The sequence below is a fragment of the Adiantum capillus-veneris genome, chromosome 24 (genome assembly GCF_014529385.1).
Source record: "Adiantum capillus-veneris isolate H3 chromosome 24, ASM1452938v2, whole genome shotgun sequence".
Lineage (NCBI taxonomy): Eukaryota > Viridiplantae > Streptophyta > Polypodiopsida > Polypodiales > Pteridaceae > Adiantum > Adiantum capillus-veneris.
The window spans coordinates 95,529,448-95,550,963 of NC_140954.1; the positions used below are offsets into that span (position 1 = coordinate 95,529,448).

At 41.3% G+C, this 21,516-nt stretch overlaps 1 protein-coding gene across 1 annotated transcript; it reads right to left on the reverse strand.

The window, feature by feature from the left end:
• Window positions 1–11,911: 11,911 nt before the first annotated feature.
• Window positions 11,912–16,101, reverse strand: LOC147426811 (protein SKU5 SIMILAR 14-like). Its single transcript, XM_086497874.1, has 8 exons — window positions 15,427–16,101; window positions 15,180–15,289; window positions 14,811–15,081; window positions 14,629–14,731; window positions 13,750–14,095; window positions 13,268–13,633; window positions 12,981–13,059; window positions 11,912–12,773 (listed from the first exon to the last, which is right to left on the reverse strand). The coding sequence occupies exons 1-8, from the start codon at window positions 15,625–15,627 to the stop codon at window positions 12,549–12,551; spliced, it is 1,701 nt and encodes a 566-aa protein (XP_086354000.1). The 5' UTR covers window positions 15,628–16,101; the 3' UTR covers window positions 11,912–12,548.
• Window positions 16,102–21,516: the final 5,415 nt, after the last annotated feature.

The window sequence follows — 21,516 nt, forward strand, 5'->3', positions numbered from 1 at the left end:
GTGCTAAGAGGAATACGTTGTATTCTCTTTGTGTAGCTAGTGTGGCTGATCACATTGTGGGGATCACTGAGCAACCTCCTGCTTCTTTATGGCATCAGCGTTTGGGGCATATGTCACTGAAAGGTTTGAAGTTGTTGGCACGTGCGGATTACATTCCCATTTCAGATTTTGGTGGTTTTGAGTTTTGTGAGCACTGCCTTTATGGTCGACATGCTCGGTCTTCTCATAAGAAAAGTGTTCCACACAGATCTTTGGAAAAGCTAGCTTTGGTGCATAGTGATGTATGTGGGCCGATGCCCAATGCTTCTCTTGGAGGTGCTATGTACTTTGTTACGTTCATTGATGATGCTAGCAGGAAGGTATGGGCATACCCCATTCGTAAGAAGGATATGGTGTTTGATATATTTAAGCAATGGTTGGCTCTTGCTGAGAACCAATCAGGTTGTAAGTTAAAGTGCTTACGTACGGACAATGGGGGTGAATTTATGTCTCATGCTTTCACAACATTATGTGTTGAGAAGGGTATACGGCGCGAGCTTAGTGCTCCCTATACACCTCCTCAAAATGGTGTGGCAGAGCGCATGAACAGGACTATACAGGAAAAAGTCCGTAGTATGCTTTCTATGGCTGGTTTGTCAAATGGATTTTGGGCTGAAGCTGTTGCCACTTCTGTGCATTTGATAAATCGTTCACCTAGTGTTCCTTTGGGCTTCAAAGTGCCTGAAGAGGTATGGACAGGTTTGCCACCTTTGTATGGTCACCTTCGTGTTTTTGGCTGTGAAGCTTATGTACATGTACCTCAGGCAAAACACAGCAAATTGGATCCAAAGAGCAAGAGATGTATCTTCTTGGGTTATGGTAGCTCTGGTGAGATGGGTTATCGATTGTGGGATCCTATTGACAGGAAGATTGTGCGCAGCCATGATGTTGTTTTTCATGAGGACTCTATGTATAGAGCATCACCGCGAACGGTTGAGGTTCGGCGTGTGATATTTGAGGAGGATGGTCATCGGTATGATGGTCCCATGGCTGCTCGTGGGCAGCCCATTGACCCTCAAGTGGGAGATCAGCCCTTGTTGGGAGATCATGTAGATGTGGGACAGCCAGATGCACAGTCTTTGAGGCGTTCAGAGCGGCGTGCAAGACAGCCTCAGCGTTTTGTACCTTCTATGGATTATGTATTGTTGACTGATTGCGGGGAGCCATCATGTTATGACGAGGCCATGTCTAGTGTTGACAAGCTCAAGTGGGAGCAGGCTACGCAGTCAGAGATGGATTCGTTGATCCAAAATGAAATGTGGGAGCTTACTCCTTTGCCAAAGGGTAAGAAGGCACTACCATGCAAGTGGGTTTACAAGATAAAATTGTGTTCAATGGATACAAAGCCTAGGTACAAAGCAAGGCTTGTGGCTAAAGGATTCAAGCAATAGAAGGGCATTGATTTTGACGAGATCTTCTCCCCAGTGGTGAAGATGTCTACTTTGCGTATGTTGTTTGCCTTGGTAGCTACAGAAGACATGGAGTTGAAGCAAATGGATGTAAAGACAGCTTTCTTACATCCGGACTTGCACGAGGATTTGTACATGGAGCAACCAAGTGGGTTTGTTATTCATGGTTCAAAGAAGATGGTATGCCGGCTTCTTGAGACCTTGTATGGGCTGAAGCAATCATCTCGTGAATGGTATCGTAAGTTTGATGCATTCATGAGTTCATTGGGTTATGTACGCAGTTATGAGGACCCATGCCTCTATACTCGCAAGGCTGCAGATGGTAGTCTTATTGTTTTGGTTTTGTATGTGGATGACATGCTGATCGCAGGGAAGTGTATTTCTGATGTGGATGCCTTGAAACATAGGCTACATGAGACCTTTGCCATGAAGGATCTTGGGGATGCCAGTCATATTTTGGGTATGCGGATCACTCGTGATCGTTCTCGCAAGATGCTCTTTCTTAGTCAGAAAGAGTACATTGACAAGGTGCTTGAGCGTTTTCATATGGAAGGGGGGAAGGCCATTAGTACCCCGTTGCCTCCATATGTAAAACTCAGCCATGATGACTGCCCTCAAACAGATTTGGAGACTACAGAGATGTCTCAGATTCCCTATGCGTCAGCTGTTGGTTCCTTGATGTATGCCATGGTGGCTACGCGTCCAGATCTTGCTCATGCAGTTGGTGTGGTTAGCAGGTACATGTCTAACCCGGGCAAGCGTCATTGGGATGCAGTGAGAGGTATTCTCAGATACTTGAGAGGGACTTCAGAGTTGTCCCTATGTTATGGTGAGAAGGATATGTATGTTTGCGGATATACAGATTCAGACTATGCAGGGTCAGTGGACTCGAGGAAGTCTACTAGCAGCTATGTGTTCACAGTTGCAGGTGGACCGGTTTTGTGGGCATCACGTTTACAGCCATGCGTTGCTTTGAGCACTACAGAGGCTGAATATATGGCTACCACTGAGGCTGCCAAGGAGGCCGTATGGCTCTCACGACTAGTGGGAGATCTTGGTATGGCTGGTGATGCTCCGATTCTACATTTTGATAGCCAGAGTGCCATAGCGTTGGCACGGAATCCTGTCTTCCATGCGAAGACAAAGCACATTGAGGTGAGGTATCACTTCATATGAGAGGTGCTAGAGGACAAGCGCATAGAGCTTGTCAAGGTACACACTAACGATAACCCTGCTGATCTAGATACTCACGAAGTCGTTAGCCTCACAGCGGTTTGCACACTGCAGATCGTTGATGGGTATGGCTTGACTTCTTTTGCTGTACTTTGGCCACTTTAAAGGCACACTGCCTTTAAGTGGGAAATTGTTGGGTTAAAGGCCCGTGTGCCCGGCTGCCCGTTGTTCAGCCGCCCATGTACAGCCATTCATTTACTCATTCATAATAACTATACTCACAACTACACATTGTAGTGTGAGTACCGCCCCGCCACACACTGTGTCTATCTCCTTCTTCGTGTTGGCTCTCTGTGTGTGTGCTCTCCGATCCCAACAAAGGGCGTGCCAGCAAGGTGGAGGGTAGGTGAGCAAGGGGAGCGTAGGGATTGAGGGCGGTGGGTAGTTGAGAAGAGGCGCCCAGAGGTTGAGCCACGCAAGCATTTTTTTTGTTGTAAATTAGAGAAGGATGACAACGTAGCTTGGCTACGAGAGTAGTCTAAAAGGCTAATGAGCGGGGTCGTCATGGGTTCAAATCCTCCTCTACCTTTTACAAATATACTAGAGCAATGACTGCCCTGAGAGGTAAGGTAAGAAGCAGAATCTGGACGAATCTCAAAATGATTTGAATAAAACATGATACCTGCTAGTAGGATTATGAGGGTTTTTTGAAAGAAAATGAAAGAATGTGGTTGCACCCATGATGGAAAGAAAAGGCTGTTAAAAATCAAGGAAAACGCCACCACATCTATTGGGTGATAGGTGAGAGAAATTTACTCCCCTTTCATGTTCCCCTAAAGAATAGCTTAAAACACCAGATTGGTAACTTGACACTTTTATGTCCTCTTAACCGAGCAACTTCCTAGAATTATTTTTTGAACATTTTAAAGTTCTCTATATCCACATAGCTAGCTTATGACCTAAAAAACACTTGAATTTTTTTGGAGCTATCAGTTCCACCTTTAGAGTTGGGTTTGAATAAATTTTTAAACCTACCTCTAGCTAAAGAAATGTGTGCTATTTCTGGCCAAATTTTATGAAACGGGCATTAGATCACCCTAAAACACAACTTAGTGAACTCTAAAGTTCTCCATAGCTAGCATAGATAGTTATTAAGGTGATTTTATGCTTATGTAAAATGGAAAGCCTATGTATTGAAAGCTATTTCATATTTATGAAAAATTCTTAATTTGTGCTGATTTGCTAGCTAGCGAGGTTGGGAAAGCCTATGTATTGAAAGCTATTTCATATTTATGAAAAAATCTTAATTTGTGTTGATTTGCTAGCTAGCGAGGTTCACATTTTGATGAATATTTTTGAAGTGTCTTTGTGATCAAAAGGAAATTTTGAGTGTGTTTATAGAGTTCTCACTATGTAACTCTTCTTCCTTGAGCTTTGGCGAACCTAATACCCTAGATAGCAAACAACATGAAAGGCAAAAGTGATTTTCCATCTTATTAAAATTGGACTCATTTTGAGTTAATACTATGTTGTATTCAAATTGCTAAATTTCACTGAACAAACATTGTACATGTCAAGATTATGTCCAAACATACTTGTACAATTCCAATTTGGTGCCAACTTGATAAGTTTATATTATACACAAAAGGCCACATTGTGAAAGCTAGTCTTTTCATCTGTGCGGTTTTTTTACTTCATAAATGTGTTCCAAATTGTCTTAGGAAGACGTGTTTTGATGATTTTGATGTTTTCTATACTTGAACATGAAAGTAAAGAACTTAAGTGTGTAAAGTGAAAGAATTTATAAAAATAATGATGGTGTATATATGAAAACATCTATGATATGTCAACAAAACGTAGAAATTAAACCCTTTTTTTTGCTTAACTCTATGTTCAAAAGAAGTATGTTGGGCCCACAACAACAATAGACTTTGGTCAAGAACTCATTGACACTTACAATAAAAATAGGCTCATTATCTAGAGATTTTTTAACCTTGGGATGCACCTAGCAAATATGTTGCTTTTTGCACTCTTTTGGCTTTGAGAGCTCCTCATGACCACATAGTCAGCATCTATGAGTGTTTCTTTCTTTTCCCATGTAAAGTGTAGTGTTTGCTTTGAGCTAAATTGAGGAATACATAGGAGTATTTGATTTTTTTTTGGAACCCTGAAAGGACACTTTTATGTCCTGTTAGGGTACCAAACTAATGGGTTAAGTGTTCTTTCAATTTTGAATGGCTTAATGGTGTTATTAGCAAGCTTCTACATTCACGCACAGCCTCCAAATTAGTGAGATTCTTGCATCCCTATCCACTCACTACCCCTACTCCTCTTGAGTGTTACTCAACCCTAAGAACATGACAAAAGTATAGATGAATAGTTATATCCATATCTATACTATACTCTATACTATTAATAAAGCAGGGAGAGATTCCGTGCCCCTCCCACCCATGGCCACATGTTGCATGCTCTTACTCCGGCAATGTCCCCTGCAACTAGACGGTTGAACAGTCGAACAACATGAGAGAGAGAGAGAGAGAGAGCTTAGGCAAGAGGCCAGCTAGGTGGGAGAAATGTGTGAGGTTCTTAGTGACTTGTGAGGTGGCAGTGATGTGGTGAGCCATGCAAGCACCACGGATAAGTGGCAAGTGAGTTGGTGGAAGATATGGCATCTAAAGTGAGATAGCATGCAAGGTGGCACTTGAGGGTGGTGGGTGAGGTGGCAGTAGAGTGACACGGCAAGCCAAGCATTCAGATCAAACTATTGATGGTGTTGATGTGGCAGGTGAGATGGTGTGATGACATGGACTTTTGGTAATGTGGCGGCCTCCTTGTATAAGGTGGACTAGCCAAGTAGGATTGGGAGATAGAGACAAAACCATGGTATATGAACCAGTGTCAAAATTCCTACACTTGGCACTTTACCAAAGCTAAGGAGGCACACCTTCATGAATGGTACAAATGAAAAAAAAAAATAACCAGTGGAAAAGTGTCTTTCGCTAATTCAAATTGACTCAAATTGTTTTCCATGAGGACCTTACGGTACGAGTCATAAGATACATGAAAATTAAAAAAAATAGTGGCAATGTACATTAGTTATTAGAATAATTTTTGTTTAATTCTCTTAAGATTCTCTAAGCATTTTTTGCTATTTTACAGAGCTAGAACTAAAAAAATTGAATCATCAAAGATTTCAATTTTTTGCATGGTCACATTCTTCGCGTCATAGTCTATCCAACGACCGTTGGATCTTGCAAAATAATCTCTACATCGTTAGATATCTAGTGTAAAAATTATGGCTTTTGTAAACGATAATCCCAACAAAGAAATATAAATAATAACTACGTAGAGAACCAAAAAATTATCAAAAAATCAAAATATATTGCTTGTCAAGTGAATAATTGATGTGCAAAAGGGCAAGTTAAGCAAAGAAGTCCATATAAAGATATAGGTATTTGTTCATCAAGGTCGCAATGTTGTGACAAGGCGTGATTGACTGAATCAGAGTGGTCCTTGCACACTAAAATTTCCATTTTCATTTGAAAAACCGAAGATCAAAAGTGTTTAGTAGTGTGTGTTTTGTTTTTAACAATTTCCATAGTATTTATAAGCACTATGAGTTTTCTTTTTAAGACTTTACATAGTGTTTAACACTTGTGTTTTGTGTGGCTACCAAATATTGCCACTTCAAAGGATGTGTAAGTAAGTTAAATGTACATATTAGTGTCAAAATACAGACTGATTTTGTGTGGCCACCAAATATTGCAACTTCAAAGGACGTATAAGTAAGTTAAATGTACATATTAGTCAAAATACAGACTGTTTTTTGACAGTTCTCTGGGGGGAACTACTGAAAGGGGTGCATCTTATCATGCATACACCCTGAAGAAGCTTAAGATGAAACAACTATGAGTAATCATAAAGTATATTATAAAAGGAACTAGTAATCCACGCTTACATGATTTTAATAATAGCATATACTTATTTAGAGAAGGTCCACATCTTGAAAGTACTATTTGATTTAAAAGGACCTCTTTTGAAATGAATAAAACTCCTTGAATTTTGAAAACAAAGAAGATTGTTATCTTTGTGTTAAGGGTTTTTTATTCTTATTTACAATATTAACATGGAATTCCTCTGTCAAAACTCTTTTTTGTAATGCTTTTCACCGTTATAGAGGATTAAAGCAGATTGGTTGTTACCTTGTGAGCCTCAATTCTAAAAAGGCTCTCTCTAGATCCAAAAATTTTCCTAATTGAAATTGCTCATTTCATTTGTACTTTTGGTTTGCTTGATTTCATTATGTTTATACATTTCATTGTGACTTGAATTAGTGATCCCTTGTAACCTATTTGCCTCCCTCAAGGAGATACTAATGTCAAATTCATAAATTTTGGTGAGCTTTTAAGTGTCATGGTTAATTAGTGATAATTTGAGAGTGATTAAAGCGAAGCACTAATATTTTTCAAAGTGGATAGAGTTGTAGTGTATTGACATGATGGTATGGGTTGATCAGTATGTGTGTTATTGTATAAGAGCTGAGCCACACTAGATGCTAGTAGAGTTATGAGCGTTTTTTGACAGAAATTGAAAGAATGTGGTTGCACACATGATGGAAAGAAAAGGCTGTTAAAAATCAAGGAAAACGCCACCACATCTATGAGGTGAAGGGTGACAAAAAATATTATCCTTTCACATTCCCCTAAAGCATAGCTTAAAACACTTAATTGGTAGCGTGACACTTTTATGTCCTCTTAACTTAGTAACTTCGTAGGATTATTTTTTGAACATTCTAAAGTTCTCTATATCCACATAGCTAGCTTATCACATGAAAAAAACTTGGAATTTTTTGGAGCTATTAATTCCACCTCTAGAGTTGGGTTTGAATAAAATTACATCTAACTCGAGCTAAAGAAATGTGTGCTATTTTTTGCTCATGAAATTTTGGTGTAAAATTATATAGTTCTTTGTAACTTTTAAGTGTCATGGTTAATGAGTGATAATTTGAGAGTGATGAAAGGGAAACACTAATATGTTTTAAAGTGGACATAGTTGTAGTGTATCGACATGATGGTATGGGTTGATCGGTATGTGTGTTATTGTATAAGAGCTTAGTTGCACTAGATGCTAGTAGGGTTATGAGGGTTTTTCGAAAGAAAATGAAAGAATGTGGTTGCACCCATGATGGAAAGAAAAGGCTGCTAAAGATTAAAAAAAACGCCACCACATCTATTGGGTGAAAGGTGAGAGAAATTTACTCCCCTTTCATGTTCCTCTAAAGAATAACTTAAAACACTAGATTGGTAACTTTACATTTTTATGTCCTCTTAACTCACCAACTTCCTAGAATTACTTTTTGAACATTTTAAAGTTCTCTATATCCACATAGCTAGCTTATGACTAAAAAAACCTGATATTTTTTTTGGAGCTATCAATTTCACCTTTAGAGTTGGGTTTGAAAATTTTAAACCTATCTCGAACTAAAGAAATGTGTGATATTTTTGGCCAATTTTTATGAACCGGACATTAGATCACCCTAAAACACAACTTAGTGAACTCTAAAGTTCTACATAGCTAGCATAGATAGCTATTAAGGTGTTTTTATGCTTATGTAAAATGGGAAGCCTATGTATTGAAAGCTATTTCATATTTATGAAATTTTTTTAATTTATGTTTATTTGCTAGTAAGGTTCACATTTTGATGAATATTTTTGAAGTGTCTTTGTAATTAAAAGGAAATTTTGAGTGTGTTTATGGAGTTCTCACTATGTAACCCTTCTTCTTTGAGTTTTGGCGAACCTAATACCCTAGATAGCAAACAACACAAGAGGCAAAAGTGATTTTTCAACTTACCAAAATTGAACTCAATTTGAGTTAATACTATGTTGTATTCAAATTGCTAAATTTCACTCAAGAGACATTGTACATGTCAAGATTATGTCCGAATATACGTGTACAATTCCAATTTGGTGCCAACTTGATAAGTTTATATTATACACAAAAGGCCACATTGTGAAAGCCAATTTTTTTATCTATGCGGTTTTTGTACTTCATAATGTGTTCCAAATTCTCTTAGGAAGACATGTTTTGATGCTTTTAATGTTTTCTATGCTTGAACATGAAAGTAAAAAACTTAAATGTGTAAAGTGGGAGAATTTATAAAAATAATGATGGGTGTATATATGAAAACATTGATGATATGTCAGCAAAATGTAGAAATTACACCTTTTTTTTACTTGTTCAAAAGAAAAATGTTGGGCCCACAACAACAATAGACTTTGGTCAAGAACTCATTGACGTTTACAAGAAAATAGGCTCATTATCTAGAGGTTTTTTTGCAAGGGGTGCACCTAACAAATATGTTGTTTTTTGTCAAATTGAGCACTCTTTTGTCTTTGAGAGCTCCTCGTGACCACAACGTCAGCAGCTATGAGTGTTTCTTTCTTTTCCCATGTAAAGTGTAGTGTTTTCTTTGAGCTAAATTCAGGAATACATATAAGAAGTATTTGAAAAAACAATTGGAACCTGGAAAGACACTTTGATGTTCTGTTGGGTTACCAAACTAATGGCTTAAGTGTTGACCCCTTCAATTTTGAAAGGCTTAATGGTGTTATTAGCAAGCTTCAAAGTATTTGAATTTTTTTTGGAACCCGAAAGGACACTTTTATGTCCTCTTAGGTTACCAAACTAATGGGTTAAGTGTTAACTCTTTCAATTTTGAATGGCTTAATGGTGTTATTAGCAAGCTTCTACATTCACGCACAGCTTCCAAATTAGTGAGATTCTTGCATCCCTATCCACTCACTACCCCTACTCCTCTTGAGTGTTACGCAGCCCTAAGAATAGGACAAAAGTACAGATGAATGGAGTTATATCCGTATCTATACTCTATACTATTAATAAAGCGGAGAGGGATTCCATGCCCCTCCCTCTCGTGCCCACGTGTTGCATGCTCTTAGTCTGGCAATGTCCCCTGCAGTTAGACGGTTGACCAGTCGGACAACATGAGAGAGAGAGAGAGAGAGAGAGAGAGAGAGAGAGAGAAAAAGAGAGAGCTTAGGCAGGAGGCCAATTAGGTGGGAGCAATGTGTGAGGTTCTAAGAGCCAGGTCCCCATATGTTGCAAGGGTATTTGTAATATTAAGAAAATACATTTGTATAAGTGTCACATATACAGCTTCAGAGATTAATGAGATGAAGGGAACATTTTCTTGAATTCTAGCAGTACACTTAATCCTCGTTTTTTTCTTTGTATTAGAGAGACTTAAAGAGTGATTAACCAATGAAAAGCGTCCTACACTTCGACGTCAACATCAAACCCGTAATGATTTACTATTCCCAAAAAGTATAAACTAAGGATAGTCTTACATATCTTTAGTGGTCTTGTCAACTTTATAAGTAGGACCACTATTTAATGTTTAAATTGGATGGTGGACGTTAACTAGCCACTACTACTGGCAGCTTGTTGGTTTTATACAGTTCGACTAGAGATTCCTCTAGATACTCTTCCCTACCACTTAGCTAGGGATTTGCTACCCTTACATGAGACTTAGGGCTCGATCTCTCGCTGATTGAATGATTACCAACTCTGTGCTCCCCTAACCACTTGATCAATGCGTGCAACTGCTCCGGAAGGCAAGCCATGCAATAGAAAAAAATAACCCTCAACCTCTATGCCTCTGTTGCTCCTCTGCAGGTCGCGTTCCGCTCTGCTACATTGTGCGCATGGTGTTTGTCAGCCCGTCGCCTCTCGCACCTGCTTACCCTCCTCTGCTCTCTACCTACTTCGACGCCCGACACCAAATCTCGCTTGGTTCTTTTTTTTTTTCATTTTTCCCATGGTAATCATCTGCCCGTCTCTCTGCTCTGCTGCACTCTGCGCATGGTGTTTTCTCTGCCCCTCGTCTTCAACACCTGCTCACCCTCCTCTGATCTCTACCTACTTCGACGTCCACCACCGGATCTCGCTTGATTCGATTTTGTTTTTCATTTTTCCCAGCTGGGTACCCCCTACCCTCTAAACTCACAAATCAAAGGGGACTCTATATGGGACATTGGGGAGTCGTTTGCCTGCTATGCAATTCGAACTGAAGGATCACTTCCATGCATGAGCAGGCAGATTAATGCGTGCCCAGCGGGACAATGAGGGCACGGAGGCCGTTTAAATGCCAAATGAGACGGGTTTTGCCTGCGCCAGGATCATGGGCAGAAGGGTGCAGGCACTTTGCTTTGTGTGATGAGGACGCTATATTTGGGTAGGAGGTGGAAGAAGAAGGCGTGAGCAGGTAGGTTAGTGAAGGAGAAGATGGCGGTGAGATGGCAAAGGGTGTGTGTGATGCGCTGGAAACACACACAAGAAGTTTTGGACAGATTCTCACAATAATTCTCACATTGTGACTTACCTCAACATCATGAGCTTCTGGGAGGGAGGCACCGCATACCTAGCTAGGTATGTGGTGCCTCTCGAGTAGAAGCTCATGATGTTATGCATTGTATGAAAAACGCTGAAAAAGACTCCATTTTCCTACGAGAAAATCTCTAAATCTTCTTGTGAAAGGAAGAGGATGGGGTTGAACTTACTCACAAAGGAGAATTTTTAGTGATGCCATGGCCCACAAAGAAGTATTAGACAAATTCCCACATTACATGTTGCAAGGGAGGGAACACATGCCTAGCTAGATACGGTTGGGGGCAGGGGAGTGGGGCCGGCACTCCCATGCTCCCAACCGCACCTAGCTAGGCATGTGATCCCTCCCGAGCAATTGATCATGATATTGAGCACTCTAGGGAAAGAGATGGAGAAAAGAGCTCCTTTCCCTCAAGAAAAGAGAACCTTCTTGAGGGAAGAGGTGTGGGTTGATGCCCTTTTAAATGTTGTAATGAGAGTTGTACAACTATTGCTGGCCCTTAATTTGCTAGAGAAGTTACTTCAAACTCCTTTGCCTTTTGTTCCAACACTTGGAAGTCAAAAGGACAAACCAAAGGCAAAAAGATTGGAACCAATCCAGCATCTAACAAGGTCTTCCAGAGATTGAGTTTCTCTCCTCGGCACTATTGAACACCTCCCTTTTCTAGGGGATCTACGATCCATAGATCATTGATGATCATTCGTCATCCAATTCTTTTGGGGGGAATTTTTGGGGTATTTTTGAAAGGAAATGGGGGGGGGGGGGATTAGGTTTATGATGTGTCCTTGATGTGGTAGAGCTGATTTTATAAATGGCTGTTAAAGAGTTACATTTGTCATTATGTGCTTAGAATTTGTGTACTTAAGAACACTAGAACATTGAATTTTATGGTTGAAACACTTTGTGCCATTAGCATATCAATTACAACCTCTCATGATCAAATTCTGTACCATGATTCAACCGGAAGACTACATTTTCAAGCTGAGCTGATTAGTAACAGCTTTGAGACTCGAGGGTTGAGATTATCACGTTGCTTTGAGAAGTTGTCGATGAAGGAGGTCCTATAAAGCTCTCTTTCTTATGGTGCTACAAAATAGGCAATTGAATGTCTGAGGAGATGATGCACTACTCCTAAACTATCGAATGACCCAGATCAATTTCGGTATCTGTCAACAGGTCTTAGAGAACCTTTTACATAGTTTTGCAAAAGGCTTGTTGACCATAGATGTTTATGTATATGTGGATCAAAGGCACATGGTTATTTAGGCCATCAATAGAACATTGATGAAGGAGAAAGAAGTTTGCAACTTCTGATTTTCTGAATATATGCAGAGATTCGGAGGAGGATTACAAACCGTCTCATCATGCTTGATGAAGATTTGAACCATTTTTAAGAAGGTATAGATGTATCATATCCTGAGTTGGGTAGAACTAGCTTATTCCCTAAAGAAAATTGCAAGTCTGAGGAGACGTATTTCGTCTCCCCAAAAATTGGAAGAATAACCTTCTGTGTCAGTTAATCAAGCGTGGCGCTGACGACGACGATGGCCTCCTTTGGCGGCTTTTCCACACAAAAGTACATTGGTGGGTATGGGTGCTTCATTTCTGAATGAGACTTCCGGATTGAAGACGCGCATGTAGAACTGCTGCCCAAGATATTGCCTTTCCCATAGTTGAGACCTTACATTCCACATGCCTACATTGTCAAGCTCTAATAGAATTGCAGTCCAGGAGTGAGGGTACACCTGAGTATAGCACACACCCAACACATTGTTGTTAATAGGCTTTCGCGGAGATTTATATCTGTTGCATTCGGTACTAAAGGCAAAATGTCTTTTGTATTGAATTTCAAGTTGGCATGCTAAGGAAATTGCAGTGCAAAGCAAAAGCATGTCTATACATACCTATAGGCTGGCTTATTGATCTTTTTCTATGAAACAATAAGTTCTTACCTGAGTAGTGGATCTTGATACGGCATCAAAGAGATTGTATTGACGTCTGTTGTTGGGTGTCCACACGCCTCCATCCATTCTACAGCCAAGGTCAATGTCAGACTCAGTAAAAGCCAGAATAGAACAGCTAGGAAAATGAGTCAAACAGACTAAGCATATTATTCACATGCAGTCCGAGTGGTTGGCACATGTTGCACGATGCATGCATGTCTAAGTTCGATTTCATCAAACAGTAAACCAACAAAGCCATTTTGTTTTACTGAAGAGCAGCATGCTAATTAACATACCCAACAACAAAGAATGAGTAGCCATCGATGTGCCAGCTGTTCACAATGTTCTCATTGTTTTGAAAGACCACCTCGAGGAAGGCACGGAAACCGGGGGCAAGCACCGGGGTGGCGGACATGGGAGAACCAGAACGTGGGGAGGTTGGCATGGAGCCCAAAGAGAAGACACCGGGCAGGTTAAAGTAATCTGCTATCTTGAGAGGTGTCTCTGGTGCTACATACGACATGCCATTCACCGCATACCGCAGCTTTCCATTTATTGATGCTGCAGATCCATACAACAGCACAGTTTCGCTGACATTTATCATGCCATAATGAAAAGATCCCTGTGGGTTTGGTCTTGCCGCATTCGCGGTCAAGTTCCACCTGCCAAAAATGTGATATTTCATAGACTATCTATATTCATCTGTTTGGAAAGCTTTCCTCAACCTTGAATGAATATTTCAGGGATGGAGAAAAGCAGCTCAAATTTTATCCCTTACCTTATTGTCCTAGCCTGGTTGAGTGAATAAGCAATTTGAATGGAGGGTCCTCCAGGAAGAGGGCCTGAAACCTTGAATTGAGAGTTGAGATAATGTACAACACCGATGCCGCTCAGGACCGGGTTCGTGAAGCGGGTGCTAGCCACCATGTAATAATCTCCTGGAGCTTGGTCTGTAGTGACTAGGAATGAGTATGACTGCCCCACATGGATGTCCACATTTTCATATAAGTTTTGCACTGTGTGTGATCCCTCTGTTTCCACCATCCTCATTTTGTGGCCTTGTATGCGAAAATTCAAGGAAGTAGAAGTACCAACGTTGGAGACTCGGAGCCGGTATGTTTTCCCTGCACAAATAGAGTTTTGTAGTGCTTTTTTCAGAAAATTGGTAAACTTATTCCAGAAATACTCTCCCCCTCCATCTGACCTCAAGCACTGTGCATAACTTTCCAGTTAATTTGTTTTCAGCAATGACCTTGAAATTATGAAAGTGAGTAAACACCTCAATGTTTGTGCTTGTTTGTGCATGGCTCTTGCCCACAACCACATACACGGCAAATGTTTGCAAGGGGAAGTCCACTCATCCACCCGCAGGCACCTCGTTGGTTTTGGAGAAACTTTACACATTTTACCACCTAAGAGTTTTATCTATCAGCATGTCAGTCAAGGCATTTGAGCTCTAGAATGCCATTACTCTTTAAGCTTGTAAGAAGAAAGAGAGCACGAGAGGTGGAGCTTCATTCCCTCTTCTCCATTCCCAACAAGCCTCGTGACTTCTACTCTTATACACTCATACTTTGAGTTTCATGTGTTGATCATAACTATGTGCCCTTTGCTACTGTCACATTGCAAAAGTGGATGCTTTTAATGATGGCCATACCTGGCTGAACTGATAGTGTGGTTCCAAAAGGACCTCGGCCGTTGATGAGAACTCCATCAGGCATACCTAACTGCCCCCCTGCATCTAGTTTTCTGCGGAGTGTCTGCAAGCGATCGATCTATAGTTAGCAAACAAGAAACTTTATCCTATGATTAGTCATGCACGGAATTAAGCACAATTACCGTGTGATTAGCATTGTACCAATCCCCAATCAGGACAAAGAGTTCTCCATCAGGAGAGGGATAAGGAAGAGGGATAATGACACGGTTGTTGATTTTGATGCCACCAAAGCCACCTGCAGATTTGTGTAGGGCAGTGCTGGGAAAGTAGAAGTAGGAGCCAATCTGATCTTTGACTTGGAAGCTATATGTAAAGTTACGCCCCGGGTGTATGGGACAATTTGTGCCACTCACCCCATCTTGCCACGATGTTCGCCTTTGCCAGATCCCATTCCTGCATTTCTCACCATCATCATCATCATCATTCATTAGTCATGATTACAGTGCAGGTAATCATGTTCAAAAGATGCAGCTAAATTATACTCTCATCACCATGTCAATAAGAATGGCTCATTTAGACTGTTGTACACATTGATTACAAGGAAATCGTTGGTTACGGAGTCGATTTCGGGGCCAGGAAATTGACCATTTATGGTGATCACCTGCACACACACATATAGCAAGATGCATTACAGTTTTGCAACGCATGTACACACACAACCATGACATGAACATGAGATGAACTTGCTAAGAAAATGTGAAAGATAAGCATTCATGGAAAAAGAAGCAAATGAGAAACCTGCTTGGGGATGTTGCTGAGGATGGCGAGGTTCCGGTAGGTGACATTCCAGGTGAGGAATTTGATGGCGTCCTCGGCTTGCACGCGATGGAGCGACGGCAAGAGGGCAGACAAGGAGAGAAGGGCAGCAAGAAGCAGGCGGCGGATCATCCAATGGAAGTCACATGCTGGGCAAGGAAGGGGAGGTGGTACAGCGGCCATGAGTGCTACACAAGATAAGAGAGTGTATAGTTACATTTGGCAGACAGCTGATCTGAGTGTGAGGATTGATCACTGGCCACCAATAGCCCAGCTAGCGTATTATAAATTGGGCGGGAGAGCTGGAGACTGGAGATTTGAACGCGGAAGCGCGTAGAGAGAGAGAGAGAGAGAGAGAGAGAGAGAGAGAGAGGAGACCCTGAGCACTTTGACAGCTACCGGCTTACGGCGGTCATGCGCGTCGCCTGGAGTGGGGGTTACATGATTGACAGCAACCACCTCCACTTCACGAGCGGCGACCACCACAACCACCAGCGCCGCTTACCCACCTCGACATGAGGTCACCCTCCTCTCACGCCATGCCACCTGCTTATATCCCCTGTTGCCTTGCCCCCTCCGCCCACGATGCACGAGTGCAGCTTGGTGAGCTAAAAATCCTGATTCCTGCTTCAAGCACACCCAACATCCAAGACTCAAGAGGCCCGCCCAGGTGCAGCTGCCGGGCCCCACCGACCGAAAAAGCTACACTAAGCAGTACTCTCTCTCTCTCTCTCTCTCTCTCTCTCTCTCTCGACTCTGCGAGTCTTCTGAGCAGCGGTGTCTGCACCCATCACGCACTGATCAGCATGTGATCAGCTGGTCTGAACGACAGAGAGATGCGTACTTTCTCACAGCTGTAGTTCGATCAGTGCTGCAGCAGCGCAGCTCAGCTCTCTCACTTTCAAGTTTCGTCGATTGTGGGTTCGACTCTTGAGCCTGAGGTTTGAAGCGCCTAAAGGTGACCAAAAATTTTATTGAAAACTACCAAAATACCCCTCTAATTTATGGAAATTCCTAAAATACCCCTCAAATTTAAAAAATTCCCAATGTACCCCTCATATTTGGCCAAAATTTCCCAAAATGCCCTTCAGTTTTCCCTAAATACCCCTAATTAACCTTGCAAATATCTCTAAAAACTTTTTTTTTTACAACTCTTCATAGGAAGATTGGTTCTCCTCAATAGATGATGATAGAACTAGGATTTTAGATGGCATTGAGGGCTCTTCATATAAAATTGTTCATCGTTTTTAAACACAAATGCCTCTATTTGTGAGTTCATCAGTGAATAATTTTGTCTAAGACACTAAACTATAGATCTCCATTGTCATAAACATTAGACTGTGCAAAAATTGGGGCAAATCCATCCCAAAATGATGCAACAGTATATTAATTTGAGGGGTATATTGGGAATTTCCACAAATTTCAGGGGTATTTGGTAATTTCCAAATTTTTTACTTGTACTTTAATGTAGGCGATTAGGAGAAGGGAGCGAAGACTAGAGTGCTCCATTTGAATTTTGGACCCCACGTATCCAGGTTCGATTCCAATGCAATAGGGACTATTAGGGAGAGAAACACTATATGCACAGGGTATTCAAATGGATTACAAGGAAACGTCATCCCGTTTCGCACTAGCCACGATTTCAGCCCATGACCTTGGAGCAAATACATCCCCCTTAGTATGCTACCCTCCACTAAAACAAGAACTTCTAATACTTCAATGTTTGCTACCCTTAGATATGCCCTCACATAGGCACAGTACTATTCTCAAGCCAGCCCGAGTTCCCCTACAGTTGTCCATTAGCATGGCGAATGTGGCTACCCACCATCATTTTGATGCTTGCACCCCTCCGTTACCCCCAACACGGGCCATATGTACATCATGGGTTCAACAATTACACATGTGCGCACGCACGCACGCACGCACACACAGGAAGGGAGGCTACGAGGCATGAGCAAGGAGGCTTGCAAGAATTGGGGGCACCGACTAAGCAGAAGAGAAAGAGTGTCCATTGACGCATGGGATGTAATTCGTGGAAACCCTTTGTACCTCCTGCTCCCTCCTATTTAACCTTTTACAAGTGTCTTCATGTTGCATGAAGTTGTAGGCCAGAACTTTGAAGAGCTTCAAATTCCTTTCACTTTTCACATTCAGTTCTTTATATTATGTCACCACGAGGGAACCTCCATTAAGGCGCAACGATCATGCTAGACATAGTTATTGGTAACTTTATTGGATAACTATGCCTTATGCATGGTCACAAGTGCTTTAGTTATTTGTCGTATATAACCATGCAAGTCAATTTGTAACTATGTCAAATTTGTCATAGTTGGACTATGTAAATGTCCTTGATAACCAATTCTCGTGTGAGCATGGTCTAAGCTATATAATAAGCTAAATCCATAAGAGTTACTTCAAAATTGAAATGAGCCTTTAGCTTGAGCCAAAACAAGCTACATAAGTAAGGCTAGGCGGATGGTTCGTCCCCTTCGATTTATTTTTTTGGAAAACCCTATGCAAATAATATACCAAGGCTATTTGTAACCTTTTGTGATTAATGCAAATTAAGTTCAATTGAGCACTTTTAAAACAAGGTCGTCACTAACTTGACGACGATGGCACTGCCTGATGAGAGAGAGAGAGAGAGAGAGAGAGAGAGAATTGCTTGAGACGAGAATGAGCGAGGAGAGTTTGTTGTTGTCGGCTTTTTTAAAGTGCGTGCTATTTTTACTGCGGCAAGCATGGCTCCAAAGAATTGCATCTTGAAATAGCTTCAAAAAGCCTAAAAGTTGTGTACAACATTTTATAGGCACCACGCCTATATCACTGCCCCAAAAAGGTTAAAATGAGCCTTGAGTACTGAATGGCTTCATGGGATCACTTATATGTCCTTAAGCACTTTAGAAAAAAGATTAAAATGAGCCTTGAGTATTGAATGGCTTCATGGGATCACTTATATGTCCTTGGCAGGGTTGATTTTTGACAAACACGCTTCCCCTTCAAATTATAAAGATTGTACATATTTAGGGCTAATTTAGTGTAATTTTTGTAGGGCAGCTTGCATTTTTACCCATAAAACAAAACATGGGTAAAATGCCTATAAAAAATCAACACTCGACCTTTTTATGTGATGGAGAGATTTTGAAAGTGTGGCACCTTGGCCTTTTCATAGCCAAACAAAGTCACAATTCGAGATGTGATATGACCTTAGTAACCATTTTCCTTACTAGCTAGTGTTAGCAAGTGATTGTTTCCACTCCTTAGAGTTTTTTTTTTCCCCCGACAGAGGAAATCCAATCCTTATTATCTTGTATAATCTCTTCAAATTTGACCGTTGCTTTCCAAGTTTGCTTGAGATAGCAAAAGCGTGCAATCTATGTGCATATCAGAATGGCTTGGTTTTTAAAGATCTTTGGTCCTAGGAGCACATCATTCTTGAAAAGGGGGATCCTTCAAGTCTTCTACACCCATTCGCAAACTTGTCTCGTAAGGCCTCTCATGGCTGAGTGGTCTTTGAAGAGGTGGCGAGGGTCTTCGATTGCCGGTTTGCATCCTAAGCATAGGTCCAAGCCAATTCTTTTGGGTTTTACCTTGATCCTAGTAGGAATGGCCCCCCATAGCACCTTTCAAAGGGAACCCTTCGTTAAGCCGAGCAATGGCAGATCCTAGATGTTATTTGCAACATAAAGTTGCAAATAACAGCTTATGTTGACTGAGTGTTGACTTGTGGTAGGAGAAACCGTTTCTGTACAATGCACTAGTGGGTGTGTGCTTATAAACCATGTCTCGATTGCATAGCTTTTACCTTTTCTTGTCTCAATAAGCTGTATTTCTTCTTGCTAGGGTCGTCACGGTGGGAATGAACTATCAAACTTCCAACACAAATACATTTGTTTGGTGTTTTGTTTGTTTTTTTCTCCATACTCAAAATGTGAGTGGAGATGTTATATTAATTTAGCGAAGAATGTACAATGACCCTCATGCACTACATATGACCCTCAAGCACTACATGTGTCTTAAGAGAACAACTAATCCAAAACGAGGCTATACAAGAGTCCTTGCTTTTTCCTTATCGAACAATTTCTACCGCATATCAATGGTACTCTGGTTTCCCCAAGAGGGTACCACCCGAAGAAAATTAGCGCATGTGTGCATTCTTCAACTTGGGCAACTGACCCTACCACATATTTTCTCTCAAAGATTCAAAGGTTCTAGGATTTCCAAATATGCTTTAAATAGCAGTACTTGATTGCACACCAAAATTGCTTGTTTATGAAACGTTGTCCCTTCGAGGACCAAGTCATTCCAAAAGAAGAGTATCTTCTACATCCTCTACACCCACTTGCAAATTATGCCAATAAGGATCCATGAGGAAGAGCAATCCCTAAATAGATAGAAGGGATCATCCCAAAGTGCTTTGCACCGATGTTTTGATTTCTTAAGAAGAATTTAGGAGCATCTTATGATGTTGAATTTGAGGTTTGACGCTCTTGGGTGACCTATGATGCACAAAAGAGTTATGGTGTCTCCATTGCTTCTCTCTTCTCTGTCCATTCCATTGAGAAAGCCCTTCAAATGACTTACACCTTTCTTAATAGTACTAATCTCACTAGCGTAGTGCATAATGAGACTTGAATCTAAGTGTTTGCACTAGATGCATTTTCACCTTAAAACCTCTTCTCTTCAATACTTCAGTTGGTTGTTCCCCTCCTTTGAATAGGAACCAAAGCAGGACTACTAGTCCATAGCCACGTCCATAGCCACAAGGTCTCTGCGCACAAGCACAACAAGCTCAAACCTTGCATACCTGCAAAAGTAATGGGAAAACTAGTTGGTAGTGTAAACATGGATGTGAAAAGGGCCACTTTTCTCAAGATTAGAAAAGTTCCAAAACTTGTAGGGAAGCCCTTGTCCTCTCATTTCATGTAAATGCATTGGGCTCATCCAAACTTTTGGAATCCCTTGTTTGTAGGGCCAATAAGGAGAAGATGTTGATCAGCCATAAGGCAAAGTTATCCCACACAAATAGCGAACATTTAATAAGGGCAATAAAAGTAGACAACTAAGGGAGCAAGCGGTCACTTTGCAAATTGCGCATCATATGATGTGAGTTAATGAGAGAGGATTATTAATACTCCTAGTGAATGCAAAAGAACGGCAGAGACTTTGGGGTGGGGAGAATGGACAAGGTATATCCACAACTCTGCTTCTCATTGGTCCCCGTGGTTGTCTAAGGTGGGAAGCATCTCCCTGAACCCTTTCTGGAGGGAAGCTACTAGAAAAATCAATAATAAAGGCATTCGACGTTTGGACCAACTATGGGATTATAGCAGTAACCGATGGAAAGGAACATACCAGATGGTTCTCCAGAACAACCTGGATGGGCTAGTGATCAGTAGAGCCCTGGAACGGGTAGATAGTTGGTGCCTACCTAGTTGTGAATCGGAGGTGGAGTGGAAAGCATGACGATGGCCTAAGGATAGGCACTTCTATAAGCCTCAAACCAAAGAAGTATACCACACACTCATGACTTCGATGGATTGGTTCTCTCCACTAAACAAACAACGGGGCATGAAGTGGGCAGAATCAAGATGGGAGAAAGTCACCACGAACATATGGTGCCCACAGTGGCCCCTCAAAATGAAAGCGTTTCTCTAGAAAGTACTGTGGGGAGCATTTTCGACTGGGGTAAAGGCTCTTTCTAGGGGGATTGGCCCGAATAGTTGCCCTCAATGTAGAGTGGCTAGCAAAGACCTTTCCCACCTATTCAAGGAATGCCCTTCGATCAACGGCCTTGCGGGTAAGATATGCAAATGGTTGCAAAAAACATGGAAGATATGCTTCTATAAGAATGATTTATTCTTTGTAGGAAAGGCTTGGAAAAGTCAGCAGCTGCTTATTGCAACACAAATTGTCAGGTTCTGCTAGTTCAAACAGGTCTGGAAGGCTAGGAGCAGTCGCCTATTCGTCAAACCATGGAAATAGCCAAGTTCACAAAGGTAACCCAAGAAAGCAGAGGGGCGATCCTGGCCTTTGGAAAATGCAAGAACTCTGATGAATGGAACATGATAA

What these genes read in the sequence shown, in the direction of transcription:
- LOC147426811 (XM_086497874.1), bottom strand. Translation starts at nt 15,627, where the DNA reads ATGGCCGCTGTACCACCTCCCCTTCCTTGCCCAGCATGTGACTTCCAT. An exon ending in AACCAGGCTAGGACAATAAG is followed by an intron (nt 13,634 to 13,749) that starts GTAAGGGATAAA and finishes CATTTTTGGCAG; the next exon opens with GTGGAACTTGACCGCGAATG. An exon ending in TATCAAGATCCACTACTCAG is followed by an intron (nt 12,774 to 12,980) that starts GTAAGAACTTAT and finishes TGCTATACTCAG; the next exon opens with GTGTACCCTCACTCCTGGAC.